This window comes from Sminthopsis crassicaudata, chromosome 4 (assembly GCF_048593235.1).
Source record: "Sminthopsis crassicaudata isolate SCR6 chromosome 4, ASM4859323v1, whole genome shotgun sequence".
Classification (NCBI taxonomy): Eukaryota; Metazoa; Chordata; class Mammalia; order Dasyuromorphia; family Dasyuridae; genus Sminthopsis; species Sminthopsis crassicaudata.
In genome coordinates, this window is record NC_133620.1 from 40,859,921 (window position 1) to 40,882,958 (window position 23,038).

General features: G+C 34.5%; 1 protein-coding gene across 2 annotated transcripts in view; it reads right to left on the minus strand.

The window, feature by feature from the left end:
- Positions 1 to 19,378: 19,378 nt before the first annotated feature.
- Positions 19,379 to 23,038, minus strand: part of PRKACB (protein kinase cAMP-activated catalytic subunit beta) — a 35,727-nt gene continuing 32,067 nt past the window's right edge. For both annotated transcript variants that reach the window (XM_074266390.1, XM_074266391.1), the window contains one exon: positions 19,379 to 22,655. In XM_074266390.1, the coding sequence (XP_074122491.1) occupies positions 22,530 to 22,655 (126 nt within the window). In that variant the 3' untranslated portion in view covers positions 19,379 to 22,529. The remainder of the gene's footprint in view (positions 22,656 to 23,038) is intronic.

Below are 23,038 nucleotides of genomic sequence, written 5' to 3' on the forward strand. Positions count from 1 at the left end.
CAGAACTCCCTGGCTTTTTCCATAATGCAGCAGATATTGACAATTTGGTCTCTAGTTCCTCTGCCTTTTCAAAAACTGTTTTTCTGATAATTTTCAGTTCACATATTGCTGAAACCTAGCTTATAGAATCTTAACAATAACTTGCTGGCATATGAAATGAGCATAATTGGTAATTTGAACATTTTTTTTGACATTGCTCTTCTTTGGGATTGAGACACAAACTGATCTTTTCTAATCCAGTGATTTCCCATTACCCAGAAAATTTAAAATGTGGTCCTCTATTTAGCACTGAAAGTTCTCCATAACCTGATCCCTTGTTAGTTTTTTAGCCTTTTTATATCACACTGTCTCTTTTTCATACAAGACATTTCATCTCCTGACTCCAAACATTTTCACTTGCTGTCCTTAATACCTGGAATTATTTTTTCTTTTATCTAACTCCAAGATTCTCTGTTTTGCTTCTGCTCTTAACAAAAAATCTTACTTTCTGCAAGAAGCATTTCCTAGTCCTTATCCTAATGCCTAATTCTGAGACTACCCTCAGTTTATTCTGTGTGTATCATTTTTGTACCCAAGTCTCCTCTATTAGACTGTAAGCTCCTTAAGATCAAGGAGTGTCTTTGCCACTCTTTGTATCTCTAATTCTTAGCAGTGTGTGTCACATAGGAGGCACTTAATAAATGCTATTTGATTGATAATTTTGTATCATGTATTGTGCTAAGTTCTTTAAATGAACAAGATGGCCCCTACTTCCAAAAGGGTAATACATAAAGGGGAAACTGGAAGAAAGAGAGAAAAAGTACCTGATCAAGAGCAAAGTTACAGGCAATCATGAGGAAGAATGGGAGAGTCTAGGCATGATTAATATGAAATATGGTTAAGATCCATCCTAAAATGATATCAATCAGGAAAAGAAGGCCTTGAAATTAACCAATTTTCCTCTCTTATTTTTGTATTTGTTAAAATGATTTTAGAGCCAAGTTTGAGACATTCCATTTATCCCTGTTCAAATGTATCTAATTTTTACTCCAGTGTTTTAGCTATTGCTACTAGCTTTGTGTCATTGGAAAATCTGAAAAACATGACATTTATGCTTTTACCATGGCAAGTTTCAAAATGTTAAAAACAGACTGTAAAATCATGTACTTTTTAAAAGAATAGAAAAAAAAGAAAGAAAAGGAAAACAAAACAAATGAGAATAGAACAGAACAGAACATTGTTATGTGCCCTGCAGAACATCAGGAAAGATTCAAAATGTATGACAATATTACTTATTCTCAGCCTCAATTTTCTCATATAAATAACTATTGTAGTGCTTACCTCACAGAGGTGATGACATAACCGACCTCTTTGTAATAGGAAAATCATGAGCTATATAAATGTGCTTATTATCATTATCATATCATTTCCCTAAAGATATGTACATAGGTGTATAAATATACATGATGTGTGTAAAGGGGAGTCAATTTTGTGATTTAACAGGTTTAAAAGCTTTCTCCATAGATTTAGAATATTAAATAGTCTATAACTTAAAGTTTTACAAAATATCTTGGGGTAATGAGAGAAATTATTATTTCTCTCTTGTATTAGCTAATTATTGAATCAGAACCCAGGTTTTCACACTTTTTTTATTTCCTCATCCAAATATCAACGAGAAATCTGCTAGTTTTACACAGCAAAGATTTACCCAAGTCAAGATGTAATCAGATACTAAAAGAAATTCTAAGTTTGGTCTAATGGAAGGATTTGTGCTCCTTATGTTTACTCAGATGGGTTTGGGAAAATGATTTTTGTCAGACAAGCAATATAGAAATTTATGTCTCTTTGATCAAGGTTTGGATGGTCCAAGACATGTACTTAAAGACTTTCATTGTAATATAGCCCAGACTCTCATGATAATATTCATTTTTTTTCATTGTTAACCAATCAGAGTTGATTCCCACTTTTGGGAAATCTATTCTTCCAAGAGTATACAGACTAATGAGTCATTGACATTTGAGAGTGCCACTGATCTCTCATCTTATTAATAAACATGATGGACTTATTAACAAAATGATTAAATTAACCAGAAACTATGTCTTTTGAACTTTTTAAATGCCACAGCATCCAAAGTTTTAGCCTTTTACCCAAGATCATATAATCAAGAATATCAGAGACAGTATTTGAATCCAGAGCTTCATGACTCTAAGACTAGCTTCCTATCCCATAGACTTTTAAGTCTCTCATAAATAAAGCTAACTGGGGAATGTATGGATATATGTTTGCCTTAAAATGTTCATTTATAGATTTTTTTTCTGTGATATTCAGTAACGCAGTTACATACTAACAGTTATTCATATTTATGTAATATTTTAATGGTTACTAAATAATTTTCTCCCAATAATACTATGAGTTAGATAAAATAAGTATAATCATCTTCCTTTTGCAAGTGAAGACTCTGAGGTTTAGTTAGAGTAAATTATTTGCTTATGGGTCATAAAGCTAGTAAGTGCTGGAGCCAAGACCTGAACTTGAGTCTTCTGGCTTCAAGATTAGGGCTTTTCTCATTATACATAACACAAAAACGCATAAAGGTCTTATGAAAACCACATATGCTCATCTGCTATTTTATGTATGTGCTGTAATTAGATCAAATTCCATTGCTAAAAAAAGTGTTTCAGTGAGAGACATCTATTATTTTCTGGCATGAGGTAAATCACATAATGATAATCTACCTTATACTGAAAGTAAAATTTAAAAGGAAAGCTGTTCTATCTTTATATGCCTGAAAAAAAAAAAGGTACTTTTAATAGGCTTTCCATTCTCCATTTGAAATCTATATTGTGTTCTATTTTTGTCAAAAATAGCTTAGAATTTGAGTTAATATACCAAAAACTATGAACATATTTATTCAGTGAACACAAAGTCACATTTCACAATTGAATTAGGTGAACTATTGGATTTATTTGGGCATTTAAATTCAATATAATTCAACAAATATTCTGTACTTTCTATGTAAGATAACAACCAAGTGAATAAAGTAAAAATGATCACTTTTTATTTTTGTTGTGTAATATTTTTATAAAAATTTCCATAGGCTATTCCAACTTATTTTTCCAAAATCTATGTAGCTCTATATTTTTCTTCTTTTAAAAATAATTCTATCATAATTATCTAACTCTGAGAGGAGACTATTAAAGTCAATATTTAATTTAAGAACATAAACCCTATACCACTTGATTTCTCCAATCTTGCATTTCCAATGACCTATCTGATGTCTCAAAATGGATTCCTACACACATCTTAGATTTAACATATTCAAAACTGAACTCATATTTCCCCCCACATCATCCTTCTTCCTAGTTTCTTCAATACTATGGAGGATACTACTCCTTCCAGTTAATCAGGTTTATAACTTAAATGTCTTTATTGACTTCTCATTCTTTGCTTCTGCTTCATATCCAATTAGATACCGCTTTCTGTTAATTTGACCTTTACAATCTCTCTCACATATATCATCTTTTCCCCTCTGATACTTCTATCACCTTAGTTCAAGTCCTCTGCATCTTACATTTGGACTATTGCAATAACCTGTTGGTAGATCTGCCGGTCCCAGTCTCTCTTCACTTTAGTCAATCCTCCCCTGAGCTGAATCATCAATTGGATCATCTTAAAAGACAGTTCTGATCATGTCATTATATGTCCCTTCCTCACTGAATAAATCCCAGTGGCTTCTTATTACCCTTAGGTTTATATATAACAATTGGCTCTTAAAGTCCTTCATAACCTGTTACCTTCTTACTTCCAGCCTTACACCATATAGTCACACATACTTTGTGCTTCAGTGGCAATGGATTTCTGTATGCTCCTTTCACAAGATATTCCATTTCCTGACTTCCAGAATTTTCACTTTCTATACTCCATTCCTAAAAACATCTCTCTTCTCATCATCGTCTTATCTTACTTTCTACAAGAAGACTTCTCCAATCATCCTTAATGTGCCTTTCCTCTGAGATTAACCCCAATTTATTATATATCTATACATAGAGATTTTATATATATATATATATATATATATATATATATATATATATATATATATATATATATATATATATATATATATACATACACACACACAAACACATATATGTACCTATATGTGTGTGTGAAACATAGTTGTCTGCATATTGTCTCCTCCATTTGATTGCAAGTTCCTTAAAAACAGACTATCTTTTGACTTTCTTTGTATCCCAAATGCTTTACACAGTGTCTGGCACATAGTTGATGCTTAATAAATGTTTGCTGTCTGGCTTGACTAAAATAAAGTTGAGAAACACTGTAACACTCTTACCTTGATTTCCTCCCACTAATTTACTGTGCTCCATAGCAAATTCCCCTCGAGTTTTCTTTTTCTTCCTTTTCTTTTTCTTTTTCCTATCTCAGAGAACAGTCATATCTAATTCTCTCTGTTCTTCTGCATCAACCATTCTCTTAATTTCACAACATTAATTTTTAACATCCCTATAAAAATGTGGTTTTCATTTCATTCTTTGTTCCTTTTCCCTTCTCAGATACACTAGATAGGAATCCTTAGACTGAGGTCCATGAAATGGTCATGTTTTTTTTTTTAAAGATTGTAAGAAATTGTTTGATGACATAGTAAAATCAAAGATTCCCTGCCCTAATCACTCATGGGTTTTGCTCTTTTTTTCTCTGTGTTTTCCATATTGTTTGTTTTTCTGAGGTCATAAACTTAAGTCTTGCTTCTAACTTCTTAGCACATGGTTGTTCTTATTTTTAGCCAGCTCACATACTAATATAATTAAAAATCTCTGATTTGCCTCCCTTTCCCACTTGACACTTGAATTTGTTTTAACCCAGTAGAATCCCCAGATCTTCAATGTGTTATTCAGGGCTATTGTACTTAAAAAAATTCACAGTAACGCATGATGAGTCCAGCTCTTCATGCCTTCCCTTGTTAGCTAGTTCAGTAGTGTGGCGACCACATTAGAACCCTGGATACCTTAGTATCAGCGGAGTCAGGATAAGCAAAAGTCTTTATTCTTGGTCTTTAGCAGTAGAAGTGTAGAGAGTGGACTCGTAGGATCTCTGTGACCTCACCTCCTCCTCTCTCTCCCAGAAGTGACCTTGGTTAGTCTCCCTCCACCTCCTAGTCCCTCCCACAATTCTCTGTATACACCAAACGATTGGGCAAGCACAGGATAGTGGGAAGGGCCATTTTCCAAGCATATTCTTATAGAGTATTGTCCAATTGGTAATTAGCCTTAAGAGCTCAGTTGTCCAATGTTCAGTGCATTGACTCAAGAGTTTCAGCCCTTTACATAGTAGCCCATAAGCCAGATGGAGCAGTGAATGACAGCTTTTTTTAGTCAAATCTGAAGCTTTTCTAGTGGAATACACAGGGCAGTCCCTATATGCCTCTTTGAAGAGACCTTTCCTCTCCAGATAACCTGTCATGTAAAGCTCCCATCATTGCTCTGAGGAAAAAGTTCCTTATAAGTACTTGCCAGCTTAAGTCTAGGCCAATTTCTAGTCTACTATATGAACTGCCCCCCATTTCATCTCATCTTTTTTCATTCTCAGGACCCTCATTTGCAAAAATATTAATTCATGAAGGAAGCAGTGTGGTACAACGAAGGGCACTCTGTAACCTAAGTTGAGGAATGTTAGATCTATTTGGGGCTTCCCTCTTTATGATGTGTATTTCTTTTTATAATAGCTTTGGTTTGGACTTTTGTCTTCCCTCTATCTCTTACTTAACTACACACTTTTAGAGATCTTAAACACTCAGTTCCCTCTAGTGGGTAATCACTCCCCAAAAGGTGACCTCTATAGTCTAGCTTCTGTTGTCATCACTAAGTTGAAATTGCTCTTCTCAGAGTAATCAATGATTTCTTAATTGCCTATTCCCAGTCTTCATAACTTCTTGAAGTTATGAAGTATTTGCTTCTGTTGACAGCTCTCTTTTCCTAGAGAGTGTCTCTTTTCTATGGGTTTTCTTCTTCTCTCTTTGGTCCCTTATCTGTTGGTCCATTCTGTTCATCTCATACCCCAAGGCTATGCTTTATATCAGCTTCTCTCTCTCTCTCTCTCTCTCTCTCTCTCTCTCTCTCTCTCTCTCTCTCTCTCTCTCTCTCTCTCTCTCTCTCTCTCTCTCTCTCTCTCATTTGCTGATCTTATTAGCTATGCCTGCCTTGCTCCTTTTCAACCTGTTTCACTATTATATCTGGACAGAGGTTTCTCAGATCTGAGTCCCAGTAATATATCTCCAACTACTTATCACATATATTCCCTTTCCTTTCTCTTCTCTTCCCTTTCTTTCCCTTTCCTTTCTCTTCTCTTCTCTTTTCCTTTTTTCTCTTTCTTCCTTCCTTCCTTCCTTCCTTCCTTCCTTCCTTCCTTCCTTCCTTCCTTCCTTCCTTCCTTCCTTCCTTCCTTCCTTCCTTCCTTCCTTCCTTCCTTCCTTCCTTCCTTCCTTCCTTCCTTCCTTCCTTCCTTCCTTCCTTCCTTTCTTTCTTTCTTTCTTTCTTTCTTTCTTTCTTTCTTTCTTTCTTTCTTTCTTTCTTTCTTTCTTTCTTTCTTTCTTTCTTTCTTTCTTTCTTTCTTTCTTTCTTTCTTTCTTTTTCTTTCTTTCTTTCGTTTCCTTTTTCTTTCCTTTCCTTTTCTCTTCTTTTCTTTTTCTTTTTCTTTCTCTTTTTTTTTTAACAACTGGGTCTCTTCTCAAATAGTCTGAAAGAATAAGTATTAATACTAATAGACCCAGAACCACTCTTCCAGCATAGGAATGGAATGTTGACTTGCTTTGTTTCCAGCTGGAACTAACTCATCTCTTCTTAGGTAAACTACTGCTGGACTTAGTGTGGATTCCTGATCAGATTAACCTACTATAGCTCAGAACTATTAAGCTCAACAATTTGGAAATATCTCCAAAGGGTTATAAAAACTGTGAATTCCTTTATCCCAGCAAAACTTCTACTAAATCTGTACTCCAAGAGATCAAATAAAAGGAAAACAATCTATATATACAAAAATAAAGTAGCTTTTTTTTTGTGGTGACAAAAAATTGGAAATTGAGGGGAGGCTGGTCAGTTGGGGAAGGACTAAACAAGTAGTAGTAAATAATTGTGGTGGAATATATTGTGTTATAAAAAATGACTAGCAGAAATGTTACCCAAAAAACCTGAGAAGACATATACATGAACTGTTGCAATATAAAATGTGTAGAACTAGGAGAATATTGCACATTGTAAAAGCAGCACTGTATGACAATCAACTGTGAATAACTTAGCTATTCACAGGAATATTATGACCCAAGACAATTCCAAAAAAACTTATGATGAAAAATGCTATTCACCTTCAGAGAAAAAAATGATGGAGTGTGAGTGATGATTAAAATATACTGTTTTTCCACTTAAGAAAAAAAAGAACTATTAAATTGAAATGATCTTAATAGTTAATTTAGGCTCCTGAATATCAGGAATTTACAGACATGTGCCTTCATGCCTGGACTATACCAGCCTGGATGCCCAAAATAGAACATGTCATCTTTCTCCCAAACACTCCCCACTTCTAAAAATTCCTATTTTTATTGCAATTACCACCATTCTTCCAATCATCTTTCTGTCACAAACTTTTGGTCTGTTAGCCCTTCTTGTCAATTCCTAGTCAGTTTTCTCACTTTTCAGTCACCTTCTCTTTCACTGTAGCATAAACTTTCAATGCCAGACATCAGTCAATAAATTAATCAAATAGGCATTTATTATGTTATTATGTTCTAGGTGCTTAGCATGATATTTGAAATACAGTGCTAAGCACTATAAATATAAAAAGAAGAAAAAAAAAACCTTAACAGTTCCCCCACAAGGAGCTTGAATTTTAATGAAGGAGATGGCAAATTATGCAAGATAAATGCATAATAAATGGAAGACAATTTAGAAAGGATGACATTAACAAATAGGGGTGGGCAGGTAGGGAGAGAAACCAATAAAGGCTTCCTAGAGAAGGGGATATTTGAGTTGTATCCTATAGGAGGCTAGAGAAAAAAAACAAAGATCACAACCACATAAATAGAGAAGACTGAAAACCCAGAAGAATGCATCAAACTTCAAAGAGGACTAAAGAACAAGATTCAGTCTGTAAGTAGAGATGTCCTGGATTGCCAGTGTATCCCTGGACAATAGGCTGCTACTCAGATGCAGTGGAATTTGGTTTTATGTGGTTTATGAGTTTGGGCAGTGAGAGAAAATGCTTGGAAGGCCATTAGACTAGCAAACTTCTAAGGAATTTGGATAGCCCAAGAAAGAACTTGGAAGACACCCAGGCAAGCTAACTGTTGTGGTATTAGGGTGGTTAGAAAGAATACTTGGAGCACACTCCAAAGTAAGTCAACTGCCATAGAATTTGATTGAGAATGTAACTGTGTAATCCAAAAATAATGGAGCTCAAGTGATAAGCCCAAATGACAGACTCTGAAAATTTGAACCTACTCATCAATGGGAAAAAAATGGGAAAAACATTCTTACATACAAAAAGATCCACAGAAATGAGCAATAATTTGATTCACAAACATCTCAACTAGTAAGACCATGAGAAAGGCAAATAAGTGCAATTATCCAAACAACAAAAGAAAAAAAAAGACTAAACAATGGAGCAACAATAATAATAGTTAGCATTTATTTAGAGCATTAAGGTTTACAAAGCACTTGACAAATATGATCTCATTAATTTTCACAACAACACTGGGAAGTAGATGATATTATTTTCCCCATTTTCCACATGAGGGAGATGAGGAAGACTTGCCTCTACTTAAATAATTGATAAAGATCTGAAGTCAAGCCTGAACTTGTTCTTACTGGCTCTAGATCTAGTATGATATTATCCACTGTGCCACCTCTCTGCCTTAAAAAGAAATGATAATGGTGGGGGGGTTTAGCTCAGGATCTCTCTCACACCTTCATTATTCCAGAATTCCCCAACAATGAATATATTTGAGAGAAAGATATCCAGAAAATGGAATAAAAATCAAGGGATAAATAAGGTTTTAAATGATCTATGTACTTTATGAAGATAGTTGAAAAGTAACTGAATTTTCCTTTCTACAAGGACCAAGCATACGGTAGCAGCTGGCTTGAGATTTCTGTGCTCACTTCATCCCATAACCATGGACAACTATCTTGTTCTTTGGTACTTTGGATCAGTTTTTTAAAGTACCAAACATTTGAAAGAAGACCAGTGCCAGACTTTCACCATGGGAATCCATAGTTCAGTAGTTTTAAAGGCACGTTGCAAAAGCATATAAATATTGTACAGTTAACTTCCCAACTGATATGAAAGGGATGTTTAAATTTCTCTGAGAACCTGGGAAGTAGGAGAGACTAGCAATAGTGAATGAAGAGTGCAACAAGGGTGTTCGCAAATGTAGGGAATGCCTTGAGTTAACATTCATACTAGATCTTTTCTTAGGATGCAGAACTAACTCCAGGTGTCTCCCTTCTGTGCATCCATCTATGCAGTGCTGAGTGGGTTAGGCACAGGGGTAATCCCAGAGGAGAGTAAATATAAATGGCCAGCTTTGCCATTGGCGAGAGAAGGATGCAGAGAGAAGTAGAGAGAGGCAGAGATTAGAGAGATTCAGAAATGCAGAGAAAAGGCTGTTTGGTGCCTTAACATCAACTCATCTCCATGTGTATCCGGGAAAGATTGGTATGTATGGCCCTGGCAATCAGTAGCCTTGGTGGGAGCTTACAACCCTGGGCAAGTCACTTAACCCCAATTGCCTCAGCAGAAAAGAAAATTAGAATTGGGCAAGGGGAAGTCAGTGGAACTATAAGAAACCAAAAAATAACAAAAAAAATATAAAGAATAATTAAAAAAAAAGAACCCAAAGTGAAACAGAATATGAAAATCAGGAGAAAAACAACAGATCTGAAGAACAGATCAAGAAAAGGAAATATAAGAATAATTGAACTACTTAAAGCTGTGACCAAAAGAAAAGAATGCTGATACAATGCAAAAAATAATCCAAGAAAATTGTTCTGGAATGATAGAATATGTGGGGAAAGTAGAAATAGGAAAAATCTACTATTCACCATCTTTAAGAAATCCTTTGTGGAAAACACATAGGAATATTATTGCTAAATTTCAAAAACTCCTGATCAAAGAGAAAAATCTTGCAAGAAACAAGATAAAGCAATTCAAATGTCATGGAGCTATAATTAGAATTGTACAGAACTTATCAGCAGCCACAGTAAAAGACCACATATACTGGAATCATATATACTAGTAATCAAAAGAACTACGCCTATGGCCAAAAATATGATCCAGCAAAATTATCTATGATATTGAATGAAAAAAAAAAAAAACATTCAATGAACTGCAGATTTTCAGGGCTTTCTTTCAACCAAACCCAAACTCAACAGAAAATTTAACATATAAGAGCCAATATCAAAGATCAATTTCAAGGAACTTGAAATTGTTTATTTTTTTTACATGAAAATGTATACCATGTGTTTAAGATTGATATCAGTAATTGGATAGCTCAAAAGAAAGATTGGGGCAGAGTAAAAAATAGTAATTATGTTATACAAATGGGATCCAGAGGAAGAATAGATACAGAAACATTAGAGAAGGAAGGAGGGTAAATAGCTCTGAAAACCAACTCATATTAGGAATGGGTTAAATAGGCAACACTACATATATACCATGAAGAGTATACCACCCTCCAAAATCTATAAAAAAATATGGGTAGAGAGATGGATGGAGGGGAAAGCAAAGGGTGGAGGAAGAAGACAAGGTAGAGATCCATGGATGGGGGTAGATTAAGTAATAGCAAGACAGGCTAAGAAGCAGAAATAAAGCAGAGTCAGCAGGGCTAGGAAACATATGTGTGGAAGGCAGCTAGTTGGTGCAGTGGATAGAGCACCAGCCCGGAAGTCAGGAGGACCTGAGTTCAAATCTGACCTCAGATACTTAACACTTTCCAGCTGGGTGACTCTGGATAAGTCACTTAACCCCAGTTGCCTCAGCAAAATAAATAAATAAATAAAGATGTGGGGGGAAGGGGTATATGTGTGTGTACCCATATATGTACTTATAAATATATCCTTTCGTAATTATAGTCTTCTTGGGCGGAGATGGTAAGGATAAAAGGGAAAAAAATAAAGCAAAAAACGTGCAGCAGTAAACAAAAGAACAACCTACAAGGAAGAAAAAAAGTAGTAAAAGTAAGAAGAAAAGAAATAAAAAGAAAAGACGGACACTCCTGAGTATAATTTCTTCATTATCATATATCTTTTCTTGAACTGGTAATGTATTGTTATATATTTTGAATCCTTCTTGATGTTCTGCTGGTAATTTGACAATATTCTGCTTTGTCTTGTCTTTGTTTTGTGTTTTCCTTTTCTGTTCGTTTATATTTGACATTCTTGTCTAGTTTATATTCTAAGTAATTATCCTTTTTCATTACCAAAATGTTATACAACTAATTCTGATTGGTTGAATATGGTAGGGAAATTCAGAGAAAATTATGGATTTGTTAACCTTATTTTGAATGGATAATGAATACAAATTGGTTCTAGCAAGCTGATTATGGTATTGGGTCAACATATTTTATTAGATTTAGTCCACAATGCTAATTTGAAATACTAATTTTAGTTTTTGATACAAAAATATTAAAAAAAATAAAATTTCTTTGAATTTTCAACGAGGCTATAGGAGTCAGTGTATTAATATGGAATCAGTATTATATTTTGAGTCAGAGAATCAAGAATTGTATCCCACCTTTGCATTTTATGAACACTATGAGTTTCAACAAGTTAACTTCTTGGAGCCCTCTATTTCTTCATTTGCAATTTAAAGATGACATATATCATATTCCTTCCAGTTTTCAATGTAAACTAACTTATTTACTCAAGAATGCCAGGAGTCATTGAAATTAAAAATTTTTTCTCATATACAGTCAAAGAAATATTTTCCTCCTTTCACTGTATCTCTTATTAAATAGACCAGTACTTTTGAGATTTTGTATTTATCTGTGTCAAAATTCTTTGAGATTTTTTTTTCTTATTGCTGAAGTGCTACTGTTCAAGGGCCATTGTATCTGGTACATAATTGAAGAGACTCCATGACAATGTAATATTGGAAAGATCTGTGATCTTTCGTGGGACTTGATTACACAGGCTATGTATTGTTTTGACAAAGAACTTTGCAAATTAAAAATGTTATATAAATGCTATCTATTATGATTGTTATTACTATTACCATTATTAGTGGTAGTTGTAAAAGTAATATTTGAAAAGATTCCCTGTGATGTGATATTCTACTGGGACACCCATCCCCTCCAAGAGTGAAAGAAAGAGCAGAGCCTGCATAAAATCCCAATCTAGAAAATGAAGCTGGATATGTGAAAAAAAGATAGAAGAAAGATCCAAACATAAAGAAGAAACACTATGGGTTAAGAAAAGCCCAAGAACTATCTGCCATCTGGAGAGGGGATGAGTGGACGGGGAAAATTTGGAACAGGTTTTGTAAGAGTCAATGTTGAAAAATTATCCATGCATATGTATTGTAAATAAAAAGCTTTAATAATAATAATAATAATAATAATAATAATAATAATAATAAAGGGGCAGCTAGGTGGCACAGTGGATAGAGCACCAGCCCTGAAGTCAGGAGGACCTGAGTTCAAATCTGATCTCAGATACTTAACACTTCCTAGCTGTGGGATCCTGGGCAAGTCACTTAACCCCAATTGCCTCAGCAAAAATAAAATAAAATAAAATAAATTTTTAAAAAAGCCCAAGAAAGAAACTCAGAAGAGAGTAATTATATAATAAGCACAAGCTGAGACCCCAAAGACTGACATTGAATGGAAGAAATAAAGCAAGAAATTTAAAAAATGAAATAAGTTATAAAAATATATAAAGGAGAATAAATGACTTAAAACATAAGGTGAGAAACCTCATGGAAAGGAAAAAAGAAATATGAAGTATCAGATAGGAAAAATAAACGTAAGACAATGATAGCTATGTTTTGTCACTTGCAAGTACATTCTAGCATTTTCAAAGAATTATCTGTTGATTAAATGGGATTAAATGGGAACTATCAAACAATATCCTGAAAAATTATGTCTTATTATCAGTGGAAAAAGATGGACTTTCAACAAAAGAGAGGCATTTAAAACATTCTCTTTTTAAAAACACAGAGGGGTAGCAATGACTTAATTTACAAACACATTTACTATTGACAAGAAATAAGTGAGAAAATTTGAGGCCTTCCTAATGCAAAAATTGCCTGAAGATGTGGTAAGGGGCATAATAATTGGGAAAGCAACAACAATTCCAAACAAAAGCTGGACAGAAGGAGCAGACAGTGGAATATATGCAGTCAACCTTCCAGTACTAACTCGAGTGACTCAGTATGGGAAGCTATAGGATCCCATTCAAGGGGACATTCTCCTCATCCATCAAATGAAGGCTTTGCAGACTAATTAGGGCATGCCATGAAAGTAATGGAAGCAATGAAGCAGTGACAAGGAAATGATGTGGAGAAATAGATAAATCTACGGGAAAACCCCTGGGAACTTTCGACCTTATACTCTCCCCTGAAAATATGGTGTATGATACAGAAAATGCATAGAAAAATGAGAGGTACCAGGAGAAAAATTTATACAATAACAACAATTGTGCAAAGGCAAAGAACTTTGAAAGATGTAAGGACTCTAATCAACGTAATGATCAACCAAAATTCCAGAGGACAGATGATGAATCTAGCTACCTTAAAGAAAAGGTAAAAAAAAAAGAAAGAAAGAAAGAAAAGGTGATGAACTCAAGGTATAGAACAAGATTTATATTTTTGGACATGATCAATATGGGAGTTTGTTTTGTCTGACTACTTCTGCTAATAGCTTGCATTTGTATAGTCCCTTAAGATTTGCAAAATACTTTACATATATCAACTCATCTGATTCTCACTGTAACTCTGGGGGTAATGGTTATTGTTTCTCACTTTTAGAGAAGAAACTGAAATACAAAGAGGTTTAGGACTTGCTTCAAAGTTACCCAGAGATGTCTGAGTCAAATTCAGCACTTTTATTTTGTTCCCTAGTTGACTATGAACATGTACTTTTCTATCCTTTTCCTTTTTCCCATTTGGAGGGTGATGAGGGAGAGAAAATAAATGTTTGTTAATTTAAAAAAATTAAAATTAAAAAATGTGTGATTATCCTCTGATCAATTACACAGTATCTTTTAACAGGATAGAGAGAAGGTCTCTGACTTTGTGTTACATTTGGAAAGGCTGTCAGAATATCAAAATAATGCAAGTGGATAAAATATTATATGTGACCAAAACCATATGGGAGCACCTACCCTTGGGTGAATAAGGATGGCTTCTCAGTTACTTAGAGTTCATGTACTTAGTGAGGACATTTGCAATAAGGATAATAGAGAGAGAAAGGTAGGTACTGGGAACAGCTGATCCTGATTAGCTTTGAACCTTTTCCTCTATCTGGATATCCAAGATTAAATAAGAGATTCTTTTGGATCAACTAGATTCTACTGCAGAAGCTTGGGGTAAGATTAAGAGAAGATGTCATAGGGGACAGAATCATTCTCCCTTTAGGGATAAAGGGGTATAACATTAGAAATCAAAGCAGCCCATTTTTTAGCATAGAACCAGAAAGACCACAACTCAGGAGGTAGCAATATACCATGTTAATTTGTTGTTGATGAAACACCTGCATGCTTGAGCTACTCATGAGATGAATACCAAATTAAAGAAGCATGGCATAGTGAATAGAACACTAGAACTGAAACCAGAGATATCTCGGTCCAAATCCAATTTCAGGTTTTTACTATGTCGCTCTTAACAAATTGCTTAAATTATATGTTTTTTATTCTTCTCATCAGTAAAAATAAAGAATTGGACTCAACACACTTTAAGGTGCCTTTCAGTTCTACCATATTTTTTGAAGCTGATGTCCAAGTAGATTGGCATGAAAAATAAAGATAGAGACAAGAGTTGGCTGACCAGTTTCTGAAAAACCTAATCTTTCCCCCATCAGTCTTTCTTGGATTCTTCCCATTTTGACTATTGGACTCCATGTAGTAATATAGAATATCCAACTGAGTTGCACTGGAGATCCTAAATAATAATTGTATTTCAGTCATTTCATGGAAACTACATTAAACTTATACCCTAGCCCCTATAGCTGGTAATTCTTCATGGATTGAGATGAATTCCAATATTTTGGTTATATTAATGTGATCTTGAAATTTAGGAAAGCTGTGAGTATCAGTAAGAAGAATGTGGGCAATATGACTCTCATGTATACAGATCTAGAGAACATCTCATTGGAATGAATTCCAACCTACTCTAGCAGAGTATTGCAAAGAGTAATTAGAGGTCAAATATTTAAACCGCCCCCCCAAAAAAACACTGGTTACTGATTAAGAAACGAGTAAGGAGGTAAAAGCAAGGGGTGACCATCAAAGAACCATGATACTGGTAAATATTTAACAATAGCCTTTGAGGTGAGAGGTAGGGAAAGAAATGGATGCAGGATATACTTTTAAATTCATTTACATTATTAACATTCTCTACCACTTTGTGAAGTCTAGAAATCACCAAAATGGTAAATCAAGCCATAATTTTTAGTTGCTGATTTCTGAGGTGTAAATGCTCACATTGAAAATTTAATAACTGATTCATGGAAGTTATTTTGAGCTGGTTTCTTCACACCCCTCCATGGACACTTCAACATCATGGGTGGATTTGGAGAAATATGATTTCAGTGTATCTCCAGCATTGTCTCTGGGAAGGATTATCCATGAAAGAAATCCAGCCTGAGACCATGCTTAAGAATGCATATCATCCAACTCCAAGAATCTTTTCTTGGAAGTGAGCTTGGAAAACTACCCTCTGAGATGGAGAATTTTAGAAAACACCAAAGGGAAATAAGGGCCAATGTCATTATCATTACAGACCATAGACACCACCCATAGAGGTGATAAGGAAGAAGACTTGGAAGATCCAGATTAAAATGGATTATTAAATGAAAAAACTAAGATGGAACATGGCATGAGCTCAAGATACTCTAAACTACTTGCTAGGTAGCTCGCATTTTCAGTACTGGAATTATGCACTGGATATCATCAGAATTCTACAGAAGAGAAGCATAAAATGGATAATAGGATTTTATCAACTTCAATGAATATCCCAAGATATTTCCTGGGCTCTTGCCATTCTTGAAGAACTCATGGAGAATGTAGTTGAGGATTTAAGTAACGATAGCATTTGGAAAGACATTAGAAAAAGTCATTTAAAATGTTAAGACTATAGGAAGCTCTAGCCTGAAGCTATCAATTAAATGGTAGAGTTGAATGCACCTTATGTCAAATACATAGTACATAGATGCTTGGTGTCTCTGCAGGGAGTGAATTGGAAAAGATAGCAGCACATATAACTTGGTCATGTCCAGAGAACTTTCCAGAGCATTTCAAGATGGTTATAGGCTTTGGTAAACATTGTGCTATATCATCCATGGGTAGATGGTCCAGGAGAATTTGAAGCAAAAAAGAGGCCTGAACTCTTGGTAAAAATTTGAGATTATCAGGGAGAGAAATATGAGTAAGGATTTGACCAATGATATGGTGCATATAACAGAGAAAGTTTATACAGAACCAAGTAGTCCTTTTTGTATTTAATGCTTTAGTCAGTCCCAAAGGACATTAGAGTAAATTTATACCAGGAAAGCAATGGCCACCAGTAGCCCATTTTAGTTTCTACAAAAATATTTACTGACAAAGAAATCTGATATCCCATTTATAAATCTGAGCTTCTGACTTTTAAATAAAATGTCCTTGACAAATTCTGAGACTGTCTATAGAGCTCTAATTCTAGTCTGGACAGACAGCTCACTGATATATTCTGACTAGTGCTAAATTGAATGTTCCTTGTTAGAAATGGACCATATCTCTGACTTAAAGTATTGCTAGTAGTCAGCGACAACTAATTTGGATCAAAGCACTGTCCCATAGACCATGATTTATCCATAGTTATGATGAATGATACATTAAAATATAGTTGAGAGCCCAAGAATTCCATTGAATGTACCATCAATGGAAGTAAACTGTGTGCATTCAACCGATATTCTCTATTGTGGTTGTTCTTGGATGATTAGATACCAACTACATGATGAAAATGAAATAGACAGCTCAAGAAATAGGGAGTGATCCTTAGGATTTCAAGTTTTGTTCCCCAGAAGAGCACTCTGTTGTTAAGAGAACGAAAAGAGGTTGATTCTATTCAATGGAGTGCCATCCTAGACTGAGACAATCCAAGATAAGAGAAAGTAGTTGGTGCTCCTCAAAAAGTAACAATCCATAGTTATGAAAGTAGAACATGATGATTTTGGATACTTGGATAAAAGTGAACCTACACCAACAATTTGTTTATTGTTCTGTGCTGAGAAACCATTGCAGAGAGAGGGATGGATCTTCTCAGAACCGAGGAAGGGGAGGGAGTTTAGGGAACCAGTTAGTCATGTGGTTCATTTCTTAATGGTTGCCACTTGCTCTAAAGACTATACTTCCATTGTGAGGGCCAGAAATTCTTCTCTCAACAAAAGTGCAACACTGGCCAAGATATCCCTTTTCTCACTTGAAAAATGGAATGTGTGGTCACATTTTTTTTTTTGAGGAAAATCTCTTTTTTAGAGGGACTCCATGGTTTAGGAAGCGAGATTCTAGGATTGTTGAACTTTGGAACACTAGACAATCAATCTTCAGAAATTCCCAACAGGTCATGGTGTTTCCCTCTGTAACATTGTGGGGAGATTGTGTTGGTTCTTCTCAAAGTCAAGGGCCAGGAACTTGACCTTGAGAACTCTTCTATGCTTCTTTGGGATCTCTCAATGATGCACCATAACCCCTAATGCTATTTTCTCTTAGTTCAGTAGGATAGAGATTAGACAGGTCAATGCCTATAGTCTAGGAAGTTTCTCCTTGGATCAAGAGCCCATACAACTTGTTTATGCAGTCCCAATTTTAAGAATCCCAGAACCTTCCTCACCAGTGAAGAGTGATTTTCTACTCCAAACCCAGTCCTATAGTGAGTGAATAAAGGCAGTGTTGGTCTTGGGGCTTCTCTTGTAGGTAAACCTGGCTTTTGATTATGAGTATATCTAAGTAGTACAACCCTTGGTGCTCTTTGGAGTAGAGAAAAGGCCCATACTTGTGTTATTTATAATTAGGAAGAGAAACCAGAAGAAACTCAATCCTTGGTAAGAAGGGACAAGGAACTTGGAATTTGCTTAAACTATTAAAATGAACTATTCAATTTGCATCTGATATCAGGCAGAGATAGCCCCAAGTATTTCCCCTGCCAAGAGGAGTCCAAACTACAGGGTGACTCTTAGTTGAGAAAATTTGAGGATCTACCAGAAGAGAATTGTACTCATTGTTTGTGAACTATTTTAAGTCTTCTCTATTATTGTTCCTGAGTCTTTTGCATTTTTCCATGAAGTAGAATAAAGGCACTATAGTATGGGATTTGAATACTCTTTTACCCATATCTATAATTACTTAGACTATGGGTGAGGAACACAAAGAGCTAGAAATACTGATGGATTAACTGATGTATCTGTAGTAGTTAATTAAATTCAGATTTGTTGAACTTAATTTCAAATCAAAAACCATCTAAATCATGATTATCATTTCAGAACTTTATGAATTAAAGGGAACTTTGGAAATCATCTAGTGTTTCTTCCTCATTTTATAGCTGAGGAAATGGAGACATAAAAAAGGTAAATAATATCTAGTGCCACAAAACTCATTAATTGCAGAGCTTACATGTGTTCATTTGAAATCTCTGACTTCACATCTAGTCTTTTTATTTTATCATCTTCTCTTCCTGCTCTCAATTAGGGAAAAGTAAACCTTTTCTTCAACTGGGGAAAGTTTCATCTGATACTAAATATTAAAATTGGGTCTTGAATGAGAGGTTTTATATATTAAATGTTCCTATTAAAGTAAGGGAAATTGCCCCTGAAACCAAACTCAAATTTCTTGTTCAATACAATAAGTAAGTTGAAAAATGAACATTCTTTACATTTCCAAGAGATTGTTGACACAATTTAAATTGTAAAATAAAATGGAATAATAGCCCTTAAAAGTTGTGTCTGTTGGGATGCAAGTTTCACCTTAAAATATACATTTAGATTTAAATTATTTTAAATTATTTAAAAGATTAAGTTTAAATATTAGGATATTTGTCCTTCCCCCAAAAATCTTGTCAGGAACTTTTTCTTTTAAAGGATGGAACATGTTTGTACCTCCAAGAAAATCAGTCACACAAATAAAAACACAACAGAGACAAATTGTGATAGATAGATATATAGATAGATATATAGCATTTATTTAAAACTTTAAACAACATCAAAGTTACTATATATATTTATCGCATACAGCTAGCGTACAACAAAGCATGTTCAGGAGCTAAATGAAATACAAAAGATTTAAACCTTTTCTTACAAATAATTGTCAAATTTGTTGATGGGATGGCAAATCTTTGTTACTTAAATTCTGATACGGCAAATTATCTTAAAACTTCTTGCACATGGGTAAAGGTGGGTAGAATAATACTAAAAATCAGTGTCAGCATCTTAGCAACATTGCTGTTACTAAGATGCTAGAGGATCTGGTGTTATACTGAAAGTTGGAGAAAGAGTACATTTCAAATATAATTGTAAAATGAGTACAAAGGTTCTTTTTTTTTCAGAAAGGAGTAGTAAGCAGATTAAAAGGAAGTCGTTTCAGTGACCTATGAAACCGAGGAACAGATAAATCTGTTTTGTATCAATATAGATCTGTTTTTTGATAAAAACGATCATCCTGTAAAAGTTTGAGTTGTGATATTGATCTGCAATTATGCCCCAGTTTTTAAACTGTGAAGGTGTGCTGTGTGTGTGAAGATAGGTCACTGAGAGATCCAGAAGTGTAAAAACGAGTACCAGATGGATGTTTGAAAGGAAAAAAAAGTGCTGAGCCATGGAATTTGAAAAATTTGAAAAAAAAAGAAGAGCGCCCAAAGCCAGCACTTGGCAGCAAGATCTTAATTAAGTTAAGTCATTTGGTGAGAATGTACAAAACATCACTACGCCCAAAAGCTTAATTATGCTGCAGTTACGTGGTCGTAACTTCTGGCTCACCGGAAACTAAAAATTGATTACAACTTAAGAGAGGATTTTGTTTGGAAAAAAAAGAGAGCGCACCCTTAAAATGAAACTCAATTGTGGCAGTTTTGGTAGACTTTGTTTCTCCTTTCCTTGTTATAAGCAATTAAATTGAAAATGATGATTGATGCAGTACTCCATCTTCAGCTTACTAATATAGTATACCAGAACAAAAAACATGGCAAAAACGCTCTAAGTCAAAACCACTAAGAACAAAAAATAAATAGCCGCAATCAGCTAGCAGTGCATCCATAATATAAATTGCAAAGCGAAGCCACTTAATTAATTAATTTTTTTTTTAATTTTTTTTTAATTTTTTTAATTTTTTTTTTTTTTTATCCTAGCAGGGCCAAGCATCTCACCACACAACTGCCCTTTAACAATAAGCAATTTTCCTTTTTAAAGCGAAAAGATTTAAAGTGAGGGAATATTTTTATGACCCTCTACAATAATCACTTAAATACATACTCATGCGCTGTTTACAATACTGAAACCATTAATTTTATTGAATACAGACGGCGATGCTGTTACCTATATGAGTGAAACTGGTTTACAGTCCAGACCATTTAGAAATATTCCTGCTGCATGAGATCACATGCTTCCCATTGCACAGGCTACTCATGATTTACAGAACAATACACACGCAAGAATTACAACAGAAGGCAGAGATGAAAGAATTGTACTGATCACAGAAAACCAAGGCACAGGGGCCGGCCACCCCGACTTGATGCCAATTTATTGCCTAATTTAGTTTAGATGCCAATTTATTGCCTAATTTAGTTTAGTTTCCAGAATGACATTTTGTTTTGTTTTTGTTTTTTAGGTTATTTTTGAATAAATTTACATAACATTGGGAAATTTTGTCTTTAGAAATCTCCAATAAGTTTGGGGTAGTTTGTTTTGTTTTGTTTGGGGTTAATTTTGCATAAATTTCCAATAAGTTTGGGGTGTTTTGTTTTGTTTGGGGCTAATTTTGCATAAATTTCCAATAAGTTTGGGGTGTTTTGTTTTGTTTGGGGTTAATTTTGCATAAATTTCCAATAAGTTTGGGGTGTTTTGTTTTGTTTGGGGCTAATTTTGCATAAATTTCCAATAAGTTTGGGGTGTTTTGTTTTGTTTGGGGCTAATTTTGCATAAATTTCCAATAAGTTTGGGGGGTTTTGTTTTGTTTGGGGCTAATTTTGCATAAATTTCCAATAAGTTTGAGGGGTTTTGTTTTGTTTGGGGCTAATTTTGCATAAATTTCCAATAAGTTTGGGGTGTTTTGTTTTGTTTGGGGTTAATTTTGCATAAATTTCCAATAAGTTTGGGGTGTTTTGTTTTGTTTGGGGTTAATTTTGCTTAAGTTTCCAATAAGTTTGGGGTGTTTTGTTTTGTTTGGGGTTAATTTTGCATAAGTTTCCAATAAGTTTGGGGTGTTTTGTTTTGTTTGGGGTTAATTTTGCATAAATTTCCAATAAGTTTGGGGTGTTTTGTTTTGTTTGTTTTGGGTTAATTTTGCATAAATTTATATAACATTGGGAAATTTTGTCTTTAGAAATCTCCAATAAGTTTGGGGTGTTTTGTTTGTTTTGGGTTAATTTTGCATAAATTTATATAACATTGGGAAATTTTGTCTTTAGTAATCTCCAATAAGTTTGGGGTGTTTTGTTTTGTTTGTTTTGTTTTGTTTTGAGTTAATTTTGCATAAATTTACATAACATTGGGAAATTTTGTTTTTAGAAATCTCCAATAAGTTTGGGATAGTTTGAATTAGGAAAGATAAAAAAATTAATATAATTATTAGAAACCATAATCTTGGAAATAAAGCTAACAGGAGCTAGCTGATTCAGACAAGAACACTTCTCTCTTTCTCTCTTTCTCTCTCTCTCTCTCTCTCTCTCTCTCTCTCTCTCTCTCTCTCTCTCTCTCTCTCTCTCTCTCTCTCTTTCTCTCCCATTAAAATATTACTAGCTGTACCACCTTCCATTTCTGAACATCAAACTGATCAAAATAAAATAGGTCATTGTAGAGTGAGGATTGGAGGGGAGGGCTGGACTTTGTAAATTTGAAAAAAAGGAAAAGCATAATTATAGAATCCAAAGAAAGAAGGACAAACAAAAAAAGGGCAAAGAAAAAATAATACCCTTGGCCGGCCCTGTGCCTAAGTAATCTGGGTTTTCATAATTGCACGCATGATGATACTTAGCTGTGTGGAATGAAGGAACTAGATGGTATCACTTTTGTTACACGATGATGTTCAGCTTCGCCTTTTCTCATAACATGGTGCAAAGGGGTGAGACCTGCTGGGCCCACTTTAGAAATCAGCGAATTCCTTTGCACATTTCTCAGTAAGAGAAACACGGATGTCCTCTTCTTCGTAATCATCGAAGTTGCTGGTATCGCCAGCACCTCGGTAGCGGGGAACGAATGGAGCTTCCACCTAAAATCAGATAAGCAAAAAAGAGAGGTGAGAAGAAAGAAAGAGTAGGTGCTCGATGACTGGACATTCCTAAGCCACATCATCATCTCTAGAAGCAATCCAGAGGAAGAACATGAAAATAAATGGCAACTAAGCAGGGATTCCTGACTTCTTTTGGTATCATAGACACCTTTGATAGTCTGGTGATACCTATGGTGCCTTTATCAGAATACTATTTTTATTTATTTTTAATTTTAAAAAAAATTAAATGCATAAAATGAAATATATGGTGTCCTAGAGGAAATTGATTATATTGAAAAACAATTATCAAAATATAAAATAGTTCATAATCCTTTATAAATAACCTAACTAGCACAAAACCAGCTCATATTTAGATAATTTCT